Consider the following 16,862-nt stretch of genomic DNA (forward strand, 5'->3'; position numbering starts at 1 on the left):
CTCTAGGCAGTTTGCTGGTTTTTCCTCAGTTCCTTCCTTCTAAGGGACTGAGCATGTTCTCTCCTCCATTCCTCTTCTTAGAAGCAACATTTCCTATAGGTAAAGTAAGTTGAGCATTGTGACTTAGGTAAAGTTTCCCTGATCGCTGGAATTTTATCCTAGAAAATTGTAAGCAACATTGAGTACAAAGTGGACAGTATCTATAGCTACAGTTTTGTTAAAGACCAAAAATATTTTTAAATGAATGTTTCTTGTGTCAAATTTTTATGAAAACTGAAACAAAAGCATTATATCCTAACCCAATGACAGCATTATCTGTAAGGAAGTGAGATTGGGGATCAAACTACATTTTTTTTTGAGAACTAACACATGCCAATGACTCATTTAAAATCCTAAATTTGAGAAACAGAGTGTGAGGGCCTGCTTCAGACTCCAGAATAATTAGCTCTGTAGTCAATTACATCTTAAGTTTTGTCATGGTTCCAAAAAGTAAAATTATGCCATCAATATAGATGAGAATAAATCCCTTTAAATGAATTTAATAAATTATTAATTTATAAATTATTAATAATTTATGAAACAAATAATAAATTATTCATTACATAATTCATTAAATCCCTTAAAATAAATATAAAGAAAGGGGTATAGCCCTATTTTGTAATGTTTAGGATTGGAATTTTATCTGTCATTGTCAACCAAAGCTGACTACTTTGGTTATGGCAGCAGAATTATATAGGCCATAAAGTGGCATCGGTACCATGAAATCTATGTTGAGTTTATAGCTAAGTCTCTGGGTCAAGGACCAGCAAATATTTTGTGTAAAGGACCAGATAGGAAATCTTTTTACGTTTGGGGAGCCATATGACCTCTGTTACAACTATTCAGTTCTGCCTTTGTCAAAGCAGTTACAGGCGATACAAAAAATAAGTGTATTCCAATAAGTATTTATTTATAAAAACAGGTGTCAGGCTGGGTTCAGCTCATAGGCCATAATTTGGCCTCTACTCTAGATGACTGCTACTTGAATAGATTTGAGGGCTGATGGGAGACTATTAATTGTATTTAAAGTTTACTTGAACTATACTTAGTTTAGCTGTTGAACATAATTTCCTATTACTTTCCTTTATATGTGCCTACCTGTAGTCAGCAGAATTATTTTATTCACTGTTCCATTATATAAGCAAATAGAAAAATGGAACAACATAGTCCATAACAGATATAGAAACTTGATATATGAATGAGTTGGCATCAAAAATTAGTGTGAAAAAGACTTTAATAAACAGAGATGAGGCAACTGATTATCTATATTGAAAGTAAAATAAAATTAGGTGTCTACCACTCTAAAAAAATTTAATTCTATAGAATTAATGTACTAAAAATAAGATTTCTTGAGGAAAATACAAAGGAAAGTTCTTTATGAACTTAGGAAAATAAAGTATTTCTTATACAAGATACAAAGGCCTGAATTATAAAGGTAAAGATGGATATATTTGACTATACTAAAATTAAAAACTTCCAGTCAATAGAAGGCAACAGAGAAAAAGTGAAAAGGCAGACCACAGATTGGGAGAAAATATTTGCATCAAAATAATTGGCTATGGATTGCTATCTAGCATACATAAAGGACTTCTATCAAATAGTAGGAAAAAATATTTAACAAGCCAATAGAAAAATAGACAAAGTAGAGTCTATTTTGGGGGGATAAATAATGGATACCACATAAATTGATAAACAAGTCAGAATGTATTTCTAAAATAGAATGTTATATAGCAGAGGGACAATAAACTTTAAAATCAGAATTGTTAACTCTGAGGAAGAAGGGCACAAAGTGAGGGTTCAACTGTACCTAATGTTTTATTGCTGAAATGTTGGAATTAATATGTTAAAATATAAAAATTTGATAAAGCTGTCTGATAGGTCACCAGGTGTTCAATATTTTCTCCATTTTAGCTTGTTTATAACATTCCATAGTCAAAATAGTTTTCAGTGTGATTGTGAGCTTTTTCAACAGGGTAGTTGTTTTTTAAAAATTATTTTGTGGAAATTACAACTTTTCTTGATAATTTAATTCTTTACTAGTCACCATTTGTTTCTTACAGATAGACTGAGGACAAGGACAAAATAGCACAGTGCTCAGAAAGGCAGGCATAGGTAATATCTTAGTAAGAGTTTTTTTGGCAATGCAGTTTTTTTCCTTTGTAAAGTTTTATAAACTGAATTTTCTTGGCCTTAAATCTTTTTCATGAATGCCAGCTGTTTCTGAGTTTTATGTATAATATGTAGTATGTCTCCATTTAATATTAGACTTATACCTCATGTATAGCAATGTTCTATCTTCCAGATAATGTGCCCATTTGATGTACAGGTTAAATAATTAGCTAGTGTCTTCCTGTTGTGTAAAGGAGAATTTTGATACATCCCAGAATGAGCACTGAGGAAAGTAGTTCCATTGTGTAGCTGAGAAAAGGAAATGATTTTTAGTTTTACAGAAACGTCTATCATAGCTAGAATATATACTTCTTTGTTTATCAAGGAATCTAAGTTATTGTGTATAAATTCCATTCAACAAAAGGAGAGTTGGTTCTTACTATGTGCTAGGCTCCATGCTGGGAGCCAAGGATTCAGATGTGAATAAGATGAATCGTTTCTCATTTCAGTGATACCTTGTTCAGTGGAGAAAACAGTCATAAGCAGTTATTTATAACTCAGTGAATTAAGTACAAAAATTCAAGTGGGTATAAAATGCATATGAGAATAGTCTTTGAATGTCCACTCTAAAAGGATATAAGTTTATTCTAGTCTATATTATTGTTTCACTTGGCATTTATAATTCTGATTCTCATCAAGAAATTTAATGAATCAAATTACTATCAATTTATTCTTGAAAGACTGGATTCCAAATGTGGTTATATACATCAAAATTAACAACATAAAGCCCACAAAATATATATGGTACAAATTTATAGAATTATTTAAGTTTATTTGCTCCTGAGAAGAATCAGTGTCACTATGTTTAAAACAATTTTTCAACATTTTTTTAAAATGCCAATTAAAAAATATTCAAGTTATACTTCTGGCCAAGATGGAGGCATAGACAGACATGCTGCATCTCCCTCCACAACTAAGATGGAATACAACTACCTCAAAACTAGAAACAACCAGAAGTTCCAGAAAATCAAACTGCATGGAAGTCCAAAAACAATGATATAAAGAAGAAATACTCATCCAGACAGGTAGGAGAGGCGGAGCCGGGGTGTAGAGGATGTGGTGTGGTGGTGGCAGCAGCAGTGGCAGCAGCAGGCTGGCAGAAAGCACAGTCACACATTTTAAAAAGTCAGGAAGGACACCTGGGGAGCATTCCCAGCTCCTCACCAGACCTCAAAGCTCACAGTCCCAGCACCAGGGAAAATCAAGCCTCATTGCTTTTGACTGTGCAAACCAGTGGGGGTTGGGGCGGAGGCAGAAACTGCTGGTCTTTCAGCAGAGTCTGCTTGTTTCAAAGGCCCCCATTGTCCTATCCTAGAATGTCCACAGACCCATCTACTCTGGGAATGACAGACAGGGCAATAGCTAGGGAGGCACCAGTCCCATACAGAAGTGGGAGAAGTGCCTGGAAAAGGGGCAAATGCTGGGAGAGTGGCATTGTTCCTTCTCAGACCCCTCCCCAACATAGAGCACCATAACGTGGTGAAACAGGTTGTCCTATACTGATGAATCCCTAAGGCTCCACCCCTTACAACGTAACAGGAATGACAGCTCTACCTAAGACACAGAGGCAAACACACACCGGAGACTTCTGGCCAAGATGGAGGCCTAGACTGGCATGCTCTGTTTCCCTTCACAACTAAGAAGGAATACAAGTACTGCAAAATCAGAAATAACCAAAAGTTCCAGAAAATAAATGGAGATCCAACATATGAAGTTATAAAGAAGTTGTGCTCCTCCGGATGGATAGGAGGGGCGAAGCCGGTTTAGAGAGGTTAATCTGTGCAGGCGGCGGCAGCAGCAGCGGTGATAGCGGCGGGATGGCGGTAAGCACAGACACCATATTTAAGGGGAGGCGGGAAGCACCTGCGGAGCACCCTCAGCTACAGATCAGACCCATCAGCTTGTGATTCCAACGCCTGGGAAGGCAGACCCCCACTACCTTGTACTGTGAGACCCAGAAGGGGTGGAAATGGAGGTGGAGGATCCCGGTCTCTCATCGGAGAGTGAACGACAGGAATCCATCTTGGACCCCCACCCCCACAGAAAATCCACAGTGTGGTGAGACTAGTCACCTGGCTGTGATGAGTGCATAGGGCTCCGCCCCCTATAGCATAGGAGGTGTGACAGCCCTGCCCAGGAAGCAAAGGTAAACACAAAACTGTCAGGATGGCACAGATCATGATAGAGATCCCGGTGATGCAGCTGACCAGACAGCAAATACCTAATCTAACGAAGCAGCAGATAGGAAATCTTTCTGTGGCACAGCTCAGAGCTTACAGACATATAAAAATGCTTACAGACATAACAGCAGATCTTAAACAAGACGGGGAAGGAATGAAGGCTAGTCCTGCTGAAATGAACAAAAACACATATGAAACTAGTGGTGAGGGAAAGAAAACCAGGGGTCAAATCACCAAATTGGAACATAGGGAAGGAACAAACAGTCAACCAGTGCAGAAAGAGGAAATGAAAAGTGAGGAAAATGAGGAGAGGCTCACAAACCTATGGGACAGCTACAAGCAGGCCAATATCCGAATCATAGGGTTGCCAGAAGGTAAAGAAGAAGAACTAGAAATTGAAAAATTATGTGAAAAAAATAATGAGGCAGAACTTCCCAAACTTTGGGAAGGAAATAGACTTACAGGTTCAGGAAGCACAGAGAGTTCCAGAAAAACTGGACCCAGGGAGAACCACTCCAAGGCACATTATAATCAAAATGTCAGAAATTAAGGATAAAGAGAGAATTTTAAAAGCAGCAAGAGAGAAGAGAATTACATACAAAGGGGTCCCAATAAGACTCTCAGCTGATTTCTCAAAAGAAACTCTGCAGGCAAGAAGGACTGGCAAGAAATATTCAAAGGAATGAAAAGCAAAAACCTACAACCACAATTACTTTATCCAGCGAAGCTGTCATTCAGAATAGAAGGGCAGAGAAAGTACTTTCAGGACAAAGTAAAACTGAAGGAGTTCATCAAATCCAAACCATTGTTATATGAAATGTTAAAGGGACTTATTTAGGAGAAAGAGGATCAAAACTATGAACATTAAAATGAGAACTGTATCACAACAACCAACAACAAAAGTTAGGGAACCGAAACAAAAACAAACTAAGTAGGCAGCATGAGTGGGAAAAGAATTATAGGTATGGAGAACATTATGGGGGGAGGTCAGCAGGGAGGGGGAAGGAGGAAAGGAAGGGAGATGGTACAGGAATTAAGCATAGTAGGAGGGAGTGGAGTAGACAGGAAGATGTTGAGAAGAACTATATGCAGAACCAATGGGCATGGATGAAATGGGGGGGACAACTGGAGGGAGGTGGGTCACTGGGTGGAGGGGAACAAAGGTAAAAGAAATTGGGACAACTGTAACAGCATAATCAATAAAGTATATAAAAAATATTCAAGTTATTTTCACATTTATTTTATAATTAAAATAAGTCAAAATCAGATACTGCACTTGACATATAGAATGGCTTTGCTGTTTCAAATGTTAAAATGTCAAGTTTCTGAATTGTCATATAATAGTTTCAGTATTACATAAATTCTATATTATTTCTGTAGTAATGGACTGTTAATTAAATTCAATGCAGTATTTACTATGTAGAGAGAATAATAAAATGTAAATAATGCACTCAATGTGATTAAAATTTAAATAAACTATAAAACACTTCTGAGAATTATTGTGTAAAGTTTCTAAAATTTGTGCAAAGTATATTACTTAAATGATAGCAATTTTTTGAAACTAATATTGAGAATTGAAAATTACTTTTGAAGAGAGACAAAAAGCCTCAAGTTTCTGCTCAGGTTCAGGATGTTCAGTAGTAGTTTAGTGTGAAAATTAAATCAACTCTAAAGGTAAATTTTTATTTTCAGAATGCATTCACTGTTGACAGTTTTTTGTAGAGCCTTCCAGAAATTTTCATTTCTTTTGTATATAGCGAGACCACAGCATGCACAATGCTATTTGTTTTTGTTGTTTTACTTTAAAACTATTATCTAGAAGATGATCCCACATCAGAATCTCTACTTCTTGTAAGAGCTACCTCATTCATTTTAATTTTTTCATATGAATATGCAACAATTCAATAGTACTCCATCATATGAATATACTGATACGTCTTTGTGTACATGCATAGATACTCCTTCCTGTAGGATAAATTTCTAGGAATGGAATTATTCAGTTAAAGCGTATATGTACTTTACATTCCAGTAAACAATGCCAAATTGCCTAAAGAAAGATTGCAGCAATTCATATTCTTACTAGTTCATGAGCCTGCCTGTCCCTACATCTTTGATTACACTGGATCCTCTGAGACTTTTAGATTTTTGTCTTGCTGGTGTTTTATTGTTATTTTAAATCACATATCACTTATTGTGTATGACATTAAGTATTTTCTATATGCTTAAGCAATTTGTATTTGTTTTTCTTACTGGTTTATTAAAGAAAGCTCTTCATTTACTAATGAAATAAGTTCTCGTCTGTAATAAATGTTGCCTTCTTTTTTTCAGTTTGTCTTTTTACCTTCCTTAACATTTTTTCCCAAACAGAAATGTTTAACTCCACTGTTTTTAATGTATCTATCCTTTCTCTTATGGTTTTTGAATTTATGTTTTGCTTATAAAACATTACACTTCAAGATTGTAAAAATAAATTCATAGGAAGACATCTATAAAGATGTTGATGAGAAGGATTACAAGAGAAGTGAAAAATTTAATTTGATGAACTATGGTTCCTGACAAGGTAGAGTGGGCAGGGGAGTGGGGCTGATATCCAGAAGTTGATAGAAGGTTGTATTGGGAGAGGAGTCATCTTCCTTGGTCACAGGAGGAAGAGAGGAAAGAATGGGTGCAGATATGGGTGGGATTGCAATTTCATATAGAAAGTTGGAAGTGTTCCAACCCAATGCCTCTTTTTTCTCTCTGTAAAGGAGTAGGAGGCATCTGCTGAAAGTGATGGGGGAAGTGAAGGGAGCTGAGAAGGTTCTAGAGCATCATTGCAGGGAAAGAGAGTGAACTAACCAGGGAAACAATTTTTGACAATATGGAGGGACTGGCAAGAGGATACACTCCGTAGGCCTTTCACACCTTTTTCAGCAATCTTCAGACATCTGGGTGAACATGATGGGAAGGTCAGTATCTTAGTATGAGATTTTTCTATTTTTAGCTATTTTCCATTTTTATTTTTAATTTTATTGTGGTTGGAGTACATTGATTCTTTGGAATTTATTGAGGTTTCATTTATGGCTTAGTATATGGACTGTATTTGAAATTGTGCTGTATGTTTTTAAATGTATTCTTGATTTGTTTGGTATAGAGTTTTAGTTACAAAATACCTTGAGTGTACATTAGTGTTGTTCAGACCTCTGAGAGGGGTGTGTCAAAGGGACCAATGTTTCTTTTTCATGGTCCACAGGTTTGGATGGAAGCAGTTATCGGGAAGCACATGAAGTTTCAGTCCTCATTGTGAGTGGCTCTTGTGATTAGGTGTGCAGAAATAGGCAGGGAGTGGGAACTCCCCTGTGCTCTGCCCTACACCCAATAGATAAGAAAGTAGTGAGTTGTAAAGTTGATGTGGCTTACTCGGAGTAATAGCTAATAAGTAGCAGAATCAGAATTTGTACCAGATCTTTTGGGTTCAACTCTGTTACCCTTTGGTTGTATCTTTTATGCTAAGCAGAGGTAGGTGATAAGTTACTGTGATCTTCCAACATCATCCTTAAGTTTATCATCTGTACAATCTATAATGCAGTGTCATTGGACTCATCAAAAACCGGTTAGGCCCCTGGCTGGTGTGGCTCAGTGGATTGAGTGCCAGCCTTTGAACAAAAGGGTCACTGGTTTGACTCCCTGTCAGGGCACATGCCTGGGTTGAAGGCCAGGTACCCATTTGGGGGCATGTGAGAGGCAACCACACATTGACGTTTCCCTTCCTCTCCTTCTCCTTCCCTTCCCCCTCTCTAGAAATAAATAAATAAAATCTTCAAAAAAAACAGAACTTAAAAACAACAACAACGAAAACAAACAAACAAACAAAAAAACCATTAGGTCTTGGCCAGCTAGCTCACTTGGTTAGTGTTGTCCCCATATGTCAACGTTGTGGGTTCAATCCTTGGTCAAGGCACATAAAAGAATCAACCAATGAATGCATAAATAAGTGTAACAACAAATCGGTCTCTCTCTTTCTCTCTCTTCTTCCCCTATCCTCTCTAAAACCAATAAATAAAAATTTAAAAAAGCATTAGGAAAGGTGACATCATTCTCATTTATAAATTTTCTAAGATATAAGTAACACGACAGACCTTACACTGGTCACTAGAGAAACTTATTCATGTTCACATTTTCAAGTGTTTATCTAACATTGTGTCTGTACATTTTTTTAGGGGTTGGGTGTGTATCAGAGTCTTGGCAGGAAGCAGTTCACAACAGATGTTTCAAATAAAGATTGAGTCAAGAGACGATGTAGTCATGGACAAGGCAGGCCTAGGGAAGCAAAAGGGGGTTGGAGAGGGGAAGGAGGAGCCTGGAGAGAGGTGAAACTGATGGTTCTGGAGGGATGTGGTTCCTCAAGACCCAACACCCAAAGTAGGGAGGGAAGAGGAGAGAATGACTAATATTATTCTCTACCCATCCCTCCTGTCTCCTGCAAGTAGTGCCTCCTCATAGGGGCTGAAACCAGCTAGGAGCCAGCCAGCCAGTATCCTGGGGTATGGATCAGAAGGAGAAGGCCTTTGGGGGAGGGGAGCCCTTGGAGAAAACCAGCACCAGGGAACTATGCCAGGGTGGAGTTTTCTGAGACTTTAAGGACAAATTACAGAAAATTAATACATTAAGAAAAGAAATTTAATGAAACTGAAAAATAGGGTAAATTGTGAGGAAATAAATTAGGAGCATGTAAATGATGTGGGTTCCTGGGTAGTTAGTCATCTTGAAAACTGCATGACCCTAAGTCTCCTTGAACTCACTACTATGAGTAAAGAATTTTAAAACTTCTTTAGGATCCATTTTACAGCATTCTAAATAGTCTTACTGTTCTCCATTCAGTCCTCTGATTTTTCCCTTAAAATATAGATTTTTAAATTTCTTGAAATAATTTCAATAATTCTTAGAAGACTGAAATTTTATTAGAAGACTGGCTTGCCTCTCCAAGTGAAAATCTTGGGAGTATATATACTATTGTTTAGATAGATGATATCTAACATTTATTATTAGAGGAGTATCCATTCTGTTTATTTATTTAGGGTAAAATCTGCATCTTAAATAGTATTTATATCATACCAGCTGTTTATGATTTCAGATGTTGGAGAATCTTCTCCTTTGGTACTCTGTATAACAGTATCTCTTTATCATTTCCTAATATTACTATAAAATATAATACAATATAGTATAAATTAGGTATGTTATATAATATTTGCCAAAGTGCTTTTTCCAAAATATATGGAGTTTGAGTGGGTAAACAGAAGATAGGACTCCTGAGTGCTTTTTTTCCCGAGTGGCATTGGGTTCTTTATGCCCTTCTTTTCCCCTATCTTTGTTATTATTTTTTTGCCTTGAACTTCATTTATTCAGCATATATTGATTCTATTATGTGAGCAGTACTAGTGTAGGCCCCAGACTATTCTTGCAAAATATGTTGTGAAGAACTATGAATTGCTATGACATTCCCAGTTATGTGCAGACTCCAGGTCAGTTGGCTGCCTCCGGTCAACAGCGTGCTTGGTTTAACAGGCTGGTGTCCTTGTTGTGTTCTGAGGGCAACAGATTTGGCGAAAAGGGTTAAAAGACATCATTCAATCCATAACTACTAGATGACAAAAGGCAGGGATTAATTTTTCAATGTTCCATATTAGGGAAAAAAAAAAAAAAAAAAAAAGGCTTCTTTGTAAGGTGTGCTAGGCACATCTCGCCTGTCCAAAACCCTTTTGTCCATTATACTTAGTTTGGGCTGAGGTAAATAGTTTAGGTTTTTCCCCCTCTCAGACCTCTGGGCCTTTTCTGTCCAAGCCATTAGGATAGAAAAGAGAAACCCGTTTTAAAGTGAAGCCCACAGACCACCCCATTCTTCCCCAACCCAGCCATTTAGTTCAGCCAAACCGTTGAGTCTCAGGAGGCAGCGCTGCAGAGAGGATTAAGTGAGGCTTATGCATACAGATAATCACTCAGGTAATGCGATCATAGGCTTATGTCCTTTGAAAACAAAAAACACGTGTTAATTTATGTAACATAACCCGCAAACAAGTCTCTAAATCTGGAGAAGAAACTTTTAAGACGGTTAGTTGCCCTGTTTTATACTCTACTACTGATCATTGTGATTTTCCTTGAATAATAATTTTTCTCCCTAAGGTTACCCTCCTTGTCTTTAAAGGGACTACATTAAGTCCATTTTTAATTTATCCTGTTCGTTTGCATAAACATAACAAGAGCAGCAAATGATCACTTATGATCTTTAGTTCTGCTTTGCTGGAACTTACCCAAGGAATATTTGGGGTGACCTTCAGTCTGTTCTTCAGGGCACAGAAGCTGTGCCACATATCTGGCATTCATCCTTGCCTGTACACACCTGTGTTTTCCAAGTCTTTCTAGTCTTTCCTTGTGCCTTAAGGTCCCTTCTAGCCATCTTTCAGGAAAACAACCTTCGTTCCTTCCCTGGAAAGATTGCTGTGGACCGCACAACCAACCATGGTACCAGGCCTTTTATCTCACGGGCTTTTATTACCTTTGAAAGTCATTCCCAGTTCCTCAGGGCTTTCTGGTAACAATCTGAGCCCAAGTATGTTTCCTTTAGGCTTGACATTCCAGTCAAAGACTTGGTCAAAAAAAAAAAAAAGAACCTCTGTTGACAACTGGTCTTGTTAGTTCTATGCAAAGGAACTTATGTCATTACTTACTTGTTTAGAATGCCAAACTCTGGAGGGATCAAATAGGGAGAAAAATATACAACGTGAAGGAAAATCTTTGTCCTAATATTCACTGAACTGGCATTTCCATTCTTCATATTTTCATTTTTCCCCCACTAAAAAATTTTGGTTTGTTTTTCCATTACAGTTGTCTCACTTTTTTAGCCCTCTTGTTTCCCTGCACCCTGTCCCTCCCCTCCCCCACATTTAGTACCCACTCAGTTGCACCTGTCTGTGGGTCATTCATATATATATATATTTTTTAACTTGACCCATCCCCTTACACCTTTCTTTTCCTCCCCCCCCGCCCCCCTTGTTACTGTTAGTCTACTTCTTGTTTACAACCCTGGCTGGTTTGGCTCAGTGGACTGAGCGTCAGCCTGCGAGCCAAGCGTCGCTGGTTCGATCTTCCAGTCAGGGCACATCAGAGAAGGAAAACTCTGACTCCAAAAAACCTCCGCTGCCTTGCGGCATACCTCTTCAGGGGAAAGGCTAAGGGAGTGAACCCCGACAGAAAATCCGGAGCCGGAGTCCCTAAGGCGGTTTGACGTTGTAGTCAACACCGGCAACTCCTGCGGCGCACCTGAAGCCAAGCTGTATTGACTCCGTCTTTCCCTTGGACCCTTCAGCTGCGAAGAGAGGGGGGGTCTGCTGCATGGGCAACAGCAGACCCTCCATATCACCCTGCCCAGGCTCTGTAGCTTCAGCTTCACTGGAGAGGACACTCCAGCGTCATCGCAAGATGTCGATTCAACACGGGAGGAGACAGATACCGTGTCACTCCCGAGTCGGACTGCACAGCCATTCTCGGCGGTGCAGATAGACTCTGAGGAAGCTACACCATCGTCTCTCGAGACGGACGGCTGCCGACGACTTCTTCGACGGAATACAGAATGTTGCTTTCAAAAGATTTCTAATATATAGAACATATTTAGAGATTATTAGGTTGTATGTAAGTTTTCCAATCTGAAGCTGTTCTAAATTTGTTTAAGAGCATAACTTTTTTTTGGCAGTCTGAGAGCAAAATAACCAGTATACAAGAATAGTTCATATAAGATATTAAAACAAGAAAATTAAGAGATTTTGGTAGGAGCAGAATCTGTTTTCAGTTGAGATTTAAGAATAGATGGAGAGTTAATGAGCACAGGGAAGGCATCCAGCTGGCAAAATCAAATCAAAGCATATCCTTTTTTCTAAACCATAGTAAAGGTTCTTCTGGAAGGAACATGCTGGTGTCGTGGGCTGGATTTAGTAGAAAAAACTGAGCAGCCAGGAAAACAGGAGAGGCTCCCGAGGCAGGTTGGAGTGGTAAAAAGAAACCAAAACAACAACAGCATTGCCCTGGCTGGTGTGGCTCAGTGGCTTGCATGCTGGCCTGCAAACTGAAAGTCGCCAATTTGATTCCCAGTCAGGGCACATTCCTGGGTTGCAGGCCAGTTGGGGGTGTGTGAGAGACAGCCGATCGATGTTCCTCACACATCTCTCACACATTGATGTTTCTCTCCCTCCCCTCCTTTCTCTCTCCAAATAAATAAATAAAACCTTAAAAAAATCAGTAACAGTGTTGTGCACTAGATTCTAGTTTTTGACAATGTTCTCTGCCAAAAAATTGAGTTCTCTAATTGGTACTGAGTGGCATAACCTTGGTTTCTTCCTGCTTTTACTTTCTCCGAATCAATTCTGTTCTCACTTTGGTTTGTTGCACAGCTGTCTAGGGACTGCTGCACAGCTTGAAGGTTATTCTAATTGGAACAAAATTCAGGGTGGTCATCTGGGTTGGTAATACTGGGTTGGCCAAAAAGTCTCTTTAGTTCTGTCCATAGAATAAAAGATACATTTTTCATTTTCACCAATAACTTTATTTTGAGTATGTCAACTATCTCCCACTATTAGCTTCTAGTGGGTGGAGGCCCAGGGTGCTGCTAAACATCTTCCAATGCATAAGACAGCCGCACAGCAAAGAATTATTTGGCCAAAATGTCAATTGTACCAAGAAACTTCAAAAACCACTTTTGACAGCACCTTCTCCATACACTGCACAAATCATTTTTTTGGTTTCAGTTGCATTTTTACCTTTCTTAAAATAATAAGCATAATATGCCAAAAATTTGCATGTTTTCTTCCATCTTCAATATTAAAATGGCTGCACAAAAATTCACCAATTTTGACGAGTTTTTTAAAAAAATGCATGCTGATATGACAGATGTCACAATACGATCTAACAATTGTTTTGAATGAAGTTAAAGACATCTAAGCACTAGTAGAGCCATCTTAGGGAAAAAACTAAATGAACTTTTTGGCCAACCCAATAATATAAGGTAAAGAGAAGTTCCCTTTTGTTGCTCCTGAAGCCCTCCCCAACCCTGTTTTGGTCTGGACTGGCTTCCTTGACCTGCTGTGCCACTGTGGTTCTGGAACAACCCTGGTGTTTAGGTTATCAGTTTGTCTGAGTATCTTTTCAGATACTAACAAGCTGATTGAAAGGTCCATCTTAGGTCAGTTGAGTGGTGTGCTTAAAGCGATCTGGTAGGGAACCTGCTCTTTCTGTGGGAGACACCCACACCTAAGTGCCTTGGAGTCTTGTTTTTTCTGGAAACCATTCAGTTTCTCCAGAAAAATTCTAATCTGTTGCTTGCCAGGAATGAGCTAGGCTGCCATTGTTTGAAGAGCCTGTTTGGGAAAGCGGGAAGATTACAATGGTTAGCAAATGGTGTAAGGGGTGTGAACTTGTGTGACTTCAGAGCTCTTGCTCTGTCTGGAGTACTGTGACTCTTGCCTCCTGTATTGAAACCTAAGTTAGGTTTCCTATCCTTTTGCATCAAGCTTTTTGTGTTATGCACAATAGTCCATGTCAGCCCTGAATATAGCACAGTTAGGAACAATATGTAAATGATGATATTTAATTATTTCCATGTCAGAGATTCATAATTTGTTCTTAATTTGCAGCTTTTTTCAAGGAGCAAACCTCCAAAGGGCCTCTATGTTTATGGAGATGTTGGTAAGTGTGTTAAAACAAGTTTTGGGTGGTACAAACAGCAAGTTTCCCAGCTTTTGCTCAGAGATAACTTCCATTTCCATTCTTGAGCTCACTCGCAGCAAGAGAGTATGATGGGGTGAGGTAGCACAAGGGGAGGAGAGGGCTGTTATCTTAGTTTGCACTTTTACTTCTCATCGGGCGTGCCTGCAGTTTAAGGCGGTATTAGGTAGCATGTTAGGGTACAGATATTATTTAGTGCATAATGTGAGTTTATCTTGGGGAAGGAAATCATGTATAGATAGGTTATTAGATAGTTCAGAATCTTGTTGCTCACTGCTCTTTGCTTTAGCTTAATATGTAGTTTTTTAAACAGCTGCTCCTTTTCACTTTTACTTTCCATTAATATTTCTACTCATAATATAAGCACTTATCCTCAATTTAGTAATTAGCAGATACTTTTAATGCACAAATGGTAATATTTCCTTGGTCTCCCATTTCTATACCTTGGACACAGAGACTCATATTTTCTTGGAGAATTTACGAGCTGTTGCTTACTTTCTAGATTTTCCTAATCAACTAAAGCCTTGCTTCTTCTCTGACTTCATTCTTTCTGAAATCATCTGCTTTCCACTTTCATCAAACGAATCCTTCTAGACCTAAACCTCTCCCTGGTTACCACATTTCACTGATGTCATGGAGGTGGTTCTTACTTTACCTGGCCTTATTGCTTGCCAGTAATTTCTTTAGTGGGATGCTCAGAACTCTCATTTACATGTAGTGGTATAAGTTTTGGTCCTACACTAATAAACAAGCTTTAGGCCCCCTATAGCCATAACACATTTGCATTATGAGGAAGTGGTGGCAGGAGTTATTATCTTAGTAATACATTTAGTAGTTACAGTGTCTTAAACATAAAACTTTAAGGGTTTATTTTCTCATCTTGAAGAAAAAGGGACCTCCTTTTTTTCTGATTTGTTCATTAATACCACTAAATTTCTGTTTTACATTTATAGATTTAGCAAACCTAATAAAAAGAGACTTGTTTAGGTCACAAAAGTGAATGATGAAGATTGCCCCCCAAATTCTTCAAGTTCTTGAAACTCAGAGATTTTTAAAAAATGTGGAAGAACCTCAAATTAGTTTTTTCCTTAGTTCATAGCTAATTGGTATCTGTGAGATCAATGAAATGCTTTTTTTAAGAAAGTATTTTATACCAGATACATGATCAGATTTATGTATCTGTACCTTTGGGCATTGCCAGCAGATCTCATCCTGTTGTCAGGTCTCATTCTTTGCCTCTTTGGAGAACATATACTTACTATAACTTCACTTTCATGTTCAATCATTGCTAAAACCAATTTTTTTGTTTTTCCTGTTACCTTAACGACTTAACCATAAATGGTGATAGTTAGGAAAGTTCAACTTCTACTTCTGCAAAAAGGACTTAAAAAAAAAAAAAAAAAACCATGAAAGTTGTTGGATTTTAGTTTGAAAAATACAGCCATATTCTAACTAATTGAAAGGAAGTTTGTACAAGAAACACAATTCATCTGAATTCTTGAAAGAATTAGCAAAGATATTCACATAGGCTGGGTATGTGGCAACCTTTGGTTAGGAACATCTTTATAATGTAGAGAGGAAAGGGGAAGGGAATTCTGAAATTGGAAGTGAGGTGAACATTTTGGTGGCTATACTCAGTTTAGTTTAGAACACATATAAAATAGGTAATAAATGATAGGTCAGATTCTCTTTTGGGAGTCTCTCTGGCTAGGAGAGTAGCCTCAGAGTGCTTCCAGAAGCTCTTATTCTTTACTTGCCCCCACCCCCAAATAAATACATGGCTTTTATTGCATCTTTAAAATACCTCAGGTAAGCCTGAGGAATCATTCATTTGGGATCTTGCTGTTTCTATATAGCTGGACAACTTAGATCTTATTCATCAGCCTGCTGAACTGTCCCTTTTTCAGAAACAGATACCATCCAAAAATTTTGTGATATCCTTGTTTTTTAACTGTTGTGGCTTGCTGAATCAAAGCAACTGAATTTGTTACAAGTTCAATGTCATTTCCTTCAAGTATCAACTCATCTTTTTGGGCTTGAGATACTGAACATGTGATGCCTGACCTCATCCAAACCCTGTAGATATATTTTGCCCAAGACATTTCTGATTTCAACATGAGAACCATTCTCCTGAATAATGACGTTGATGGGGAAGTGGGCGTACACAGATTTCATCTTGTAATAGAAGCCCAGTGTAACACCCTTGATCGCGTTCTGTGGTGACTACAGATAGTGTGAACAGTGGCAGTCCCTTTCTATTTCCCCACCATTTCTCACCCCAGAACCTCTTCTTTTTCTTTCCATGGAGTCTGAGTTCTACATGGTTTAATTGAAATCCCTCCTCAGGGTGTCTCTGGGGTCCTTTACGGTAACTGTGCATCCTTTCAGAGTGATATCAACATTTTCTGGAATGTTGACAGTATGATTGCTAAGAATGGTCTTCCTCCTCACAGTAGATGCAGCAAAGAGAATGCTATTTTCCTTTTTTAGACTTGGGAAACAGGTATTACATTTTAAGGAGACATGAGGGGAAAGAGGATGTTTATTTTTTAGAGTGCTCTTCCTCATTCCTGTACTTGGCGTGCCCTCTGTCATGCCCACTTGACTGTACTTACTGCCTTTCTGCCTAGACATGTTGAGATGATTGACTCAGGTAACCCTCCGTCCAGGGAACCCCAGTAGAGTTATACATAAATTGAAGGGATTATCATCATGGTTCCATCT

General features: G+C 38.3%; 1 protein-coding gene and 1 pseudogene across 3 annotated transcripts in view; one reads left to right on the forward strand and one right to left on the reverse strand.

Annotated features, from left to right (window-relative positions):
- Positions 1-16,862, forward strand: part of AFG1L (AFG1 like ATPase) — a 186,995-nt gene that overhangs the window by 44,081 nt on the left and 126,052 nt on the right. For all 3 annotated transcript variants that reach the window (XM_090279730.1, XM_090279731.1, XM_090279732.1), the window contains exon 3: positions 14,048-14,099. In XM_090279730.1, the coding sequence (XP_090135856.1) occupies positions 14,048-14,099 (52 nt within the window). The remainder of the gene's footprint in view (positions 1-14,047; positions 14,100-16,862) is intronic.
- Positions 16,011-16,733, reverse strand: LOC150007583 (large ribosomal subunit protein uL6 pseudogene; annotated as a pseudogene).

Source organism: Furipterus horrens, unplaced genomic scaffold (genome assembly GCF_987537825.1).
Source record: "Furipterus horrens unplaced genomic scaffold, mFurHor1.1.pri manual_scaffold_6, whole genome shotgun sequence".
NCBI lineage: Eukaryota > Metazoa > Chordata > Mammalia > Chiroptera > Furipteridae > Furipterus > Furipterus horrens.